Source organism: Pyxicephalus adspersus, chromosome Z, assembly GCF_032062135.1.
Source record: "Pyxicephalus adspersus chromosome Z, UCB_Pads_2.0, whole genome shotgun sequence".
NCBI lineage: Eukaryota > Metazoa > Chordata > Amphibia > Anura > Pyxicephalidae > Pyxicephalus > Pyxicephalus adspersus.
Genome location: NC_092871.1, coordinates 23,269,974 through 23,273,372, shown reverse-complemented (window position 1 = coordinate 23,273,372; position 3,399 = coordinate 23,269,974). Strand labels below are relative to the sequence as shown.

The following is a 3,399-nucleotide window of genomic DNA, read 5'->3' as shown; positions in this document are numbered from 1 at the left end:
TGATTGTATGTTAAGTTCAACTACAGCTAAAACTATTTAGACAGAGAGTTAGAACTTTGTAAATGCTGTTTTATTAGTCTATTCACACCTGACCAACAATGCATTGTGTAAATATATGTCACAAATTCATATGTACTTTGTTAAGGCATCCTGTTCAAATGGATGGTTTGTAAATGAATTAAAAGGGAAGAAACACTGGACATGCACTAAACGTTTCTGATGCAATACACCACTTTGCATTGTAATGGGTAACCTGTGTTGTAATGTGCTACAATGTTTGTAGGTTGGGTTAGGGTGTTGAGGACCTATTGACAAGTGAATGAATGAATTGCAACACAACGCATTACCGCAAACAACATGGGGGTTGTAGTAATGTGCCTGTTGTCCTTGTTTTGCTACTAATATGAATAAAAGGGAAACAAGGGCAGTATGCTGTCATTTTCTAATAACCTAATCCCAATTTTTTAAACCCTTATAAATATATAATCTGTCTTCATTCACATCATGTTTTTTAGGGCGCCGTATAACATAAGTAACAAATCATCCGACCTTTCAGATGAGGAGACATTCACACAGCAGGAACAAGTTAAAAGGTGACAATTTTTTTATCAACCAATAGAAGATAAATAAATTAATTTACATTTTTGAATGGAGTCATTATTGGAAACTTGACTTTTCAGGGGATGGCAGTAGGTGCGAGTTCCAAAGTTGACGGAAGCAGGGACCTTGTGGAACTCACTTATGGTGGATTTTGTCCTTTTAAAACTTTCAAATGGCTGATTGGTTTGATTGAAATCTCAAAGGAGTCGATCACAGGGCTAATAAATTTGCATGCCTTGGATAGCCATAGAAATGCCCAAGGACTTATCTCAGAGTGGCTCTGGACCTCTCATAGCCCTTTGTACACCATGCAATTCTATACCTGAGGATTCCCATTCAAGCGATAACATAGTTATATCATTTGTCCTGTTTCTTTATTTCTATATTCATATTGAAATTAATATCTTCATATCCATATTATAATTGAAGGGGAGTTTCCATCTTACCAGTCTTATTACCATACAATGATTTTGCAAGTTGGCAAAATCTACATGAGAGTTATGGAAATATAATCTGTTTTTCAGATATATGTGGGCGGACTATAAACCGGTATTGCCACACTAGATTGCTAGATATCACTATATATTGCCACACATAAATTAGACATAATTATATCACTACTAAATGAGGCCTGTACTGAGAGCAGTATGTAGACTGCTACTGCTGACCTTCTTCTAAAAAATGCAAATTACTTGAATGTCTCTAATAACTCCAACACTTCATATAACACTGTCATTAAATAAGAAGGCAGCAAGCTTTGTCACAGGTATATGTATAGAAGTCCTGACCTGTATATTTGTTCTGGAACAGAAGGTACTAAAGCTAATGGATCAGCATGACAGCTGGCCAACTAGCATTGAAAAAATCGGCAATGGCAGCCAATGTATTGCTTTGAATACAGATTTCCTTTTCATATCTGAAATGGAATAAGAACAACATGGAAATGTATATTTATTATTTCTATTTGTGCTTTATTTATTTTTGTGCCAACTGCTTAAAGTGTTGTGTTAAAAAAGTTATCTAGAGTGTGTAAGAGTTTGAATGGGGAAAGTGAATAGGTCATAACATACAGCCAAATCAAAAGTAGTTGTGACTCTCTATTACTGTGCCATCACAAAATGTTTACTTTTTTGGAGTAAAGTAATTTATAATAAACTAAATGTTTCTGAACACAAATCTAATAAAATGCAACTTACTTGTCCTAAAATGTGATGATTGTATTTCTGTATCACACTGGGAGATTTCCTTACACAGCGGTAAGGCTGTCTTAAGGACAGGAAATGATGGGCAATTTCTCCAATTGGGACAAAGACAGCAACAAAAACACTTTATTTTGGGACAGGGTTAGAAGCCTCCTAAGGGGAAGAGTATAATAGCCCTGATTTATTAAAGCTCTCCAAGGCTGGGGAGAATACACTTTCATCAGTGAACCTGGGTGATACAGCAAACCTTGTATGGATTTCTTCAAAGTCATTTGCTAATTGTTTTGAATCCTGGACTAGATCCATTCCAGGTTTGCTGGATTGCTCAGCTTCACTGATGAATGTGTATTCTCTCAGGCCCGATCTCTCAAATAGGGTCACAGACAGAAATAAAATCTTGAAAGGAATACTAACCCTTTCTAACTGTATAAAACATTTTGGATTGAATTGGGTGTTACCTGACCCATTTGTTTTGTCCCCATGCATGGGATTATGGAAGCAGACATAACAAAAACAGATGAGAACAAGAATTTTCTGTGGTTTGCTTTTAGACCACATGAATTTCAACAATTTGTGAGGTTCACAGATGATTAGCTGGAGCTGTGGATACGTCTGAAGTTCTCCCATTGTCAAACGAATGCCCAAGCTAAACCTAAAGCTTTCTCCCAATATGCAATATTTGTGATCCATGAATAAATCTATTTGATAAAAGTATTGAATCAATTAAATAGATTGTATTTTTGGTTTTGACATTTGGACAGAATATTGATTGTGAATTGATTGGCAAGGCATTGTAAGACAATTGGTCAACCATTGGAAATCAAAAGCACTTTTTATGTAAAAATCAGATATAATTGGTAAAAACAATCATAATATGAACCAAAAATTGAATACGTGGATGACACTTTGAATTCTTGCAGTTAAATGCTAGTAATGCTAGTAATGAAAACACCATACAGAAAAAATTGTATATTGTATGCCCAACACAGAGGTCCTTAACTTTAGTGCTTAAGGGCCTGGATCTACACATTTTTAGTATTTCTTTAAATAATAAAGCAGTAAATGAAGTAAGCAATGGCTTATAAAGATTTTATGAGTCTGTTTATGCCAAACTCAGGCCTGTACTGTATGTTAAGAACTGGAGTTGAGGACACTTGGCCAAGCATAGGAGCCACTTCACAGTTCTTGCAGTATAGCAGATTACCTGCAATATAATAATGGCACACAATGGTCATTACTTTAATTTTAAAATCTACAAAAAGACCCTAAAAACCAATTACGGCAAACACAGACATAAAGGAATGAAATCGAAGTCAGCAAGTAATGTGTTATCTTTCTGGGTAGTCTGGTTTTCATCCCAAATCCCAAAAAGATGCAGTTAGGTTATTTGGTTTTCACTCGGCCTTAGACTCTGTTAATGACAAATTGTGGGGATATTAGATTATCAGGATTATCAAAACAACCTTTTACATTGTTCTTGTTAATTGTTAAGACCTTTTCATAAACAAGTATGCTTAAGCTACGTACACACGTCAGATTTTTATCGCCCGATAATCGGCATCGGCCAATTATCGGGCGAAAATCTGCCGTGTGTACA

The 3,399-nt window shown here is 35.5% G+C and overlaps 1 protein-coding gene across 1 annotated transcript in view; it reads left to right on the top strand.

Annotated features, from left to right (window-relative positions):
• The window catches only part of LOC140343992 (uncharacterized), a gene marked incomplete in the record, with an annotated part of 76,718 nt that overhangs the window by 26,586 nt on the left and 46,733 nt on the right, over positions 1 to 3,399 (top strand). The window contains 1 exon segment of the mRNA XM_072430899.1: positions 516 to 593. Within this exon segment, the coding sequence (XP_072287000.1) occupies positions 516 to 593 (78 nt within the window).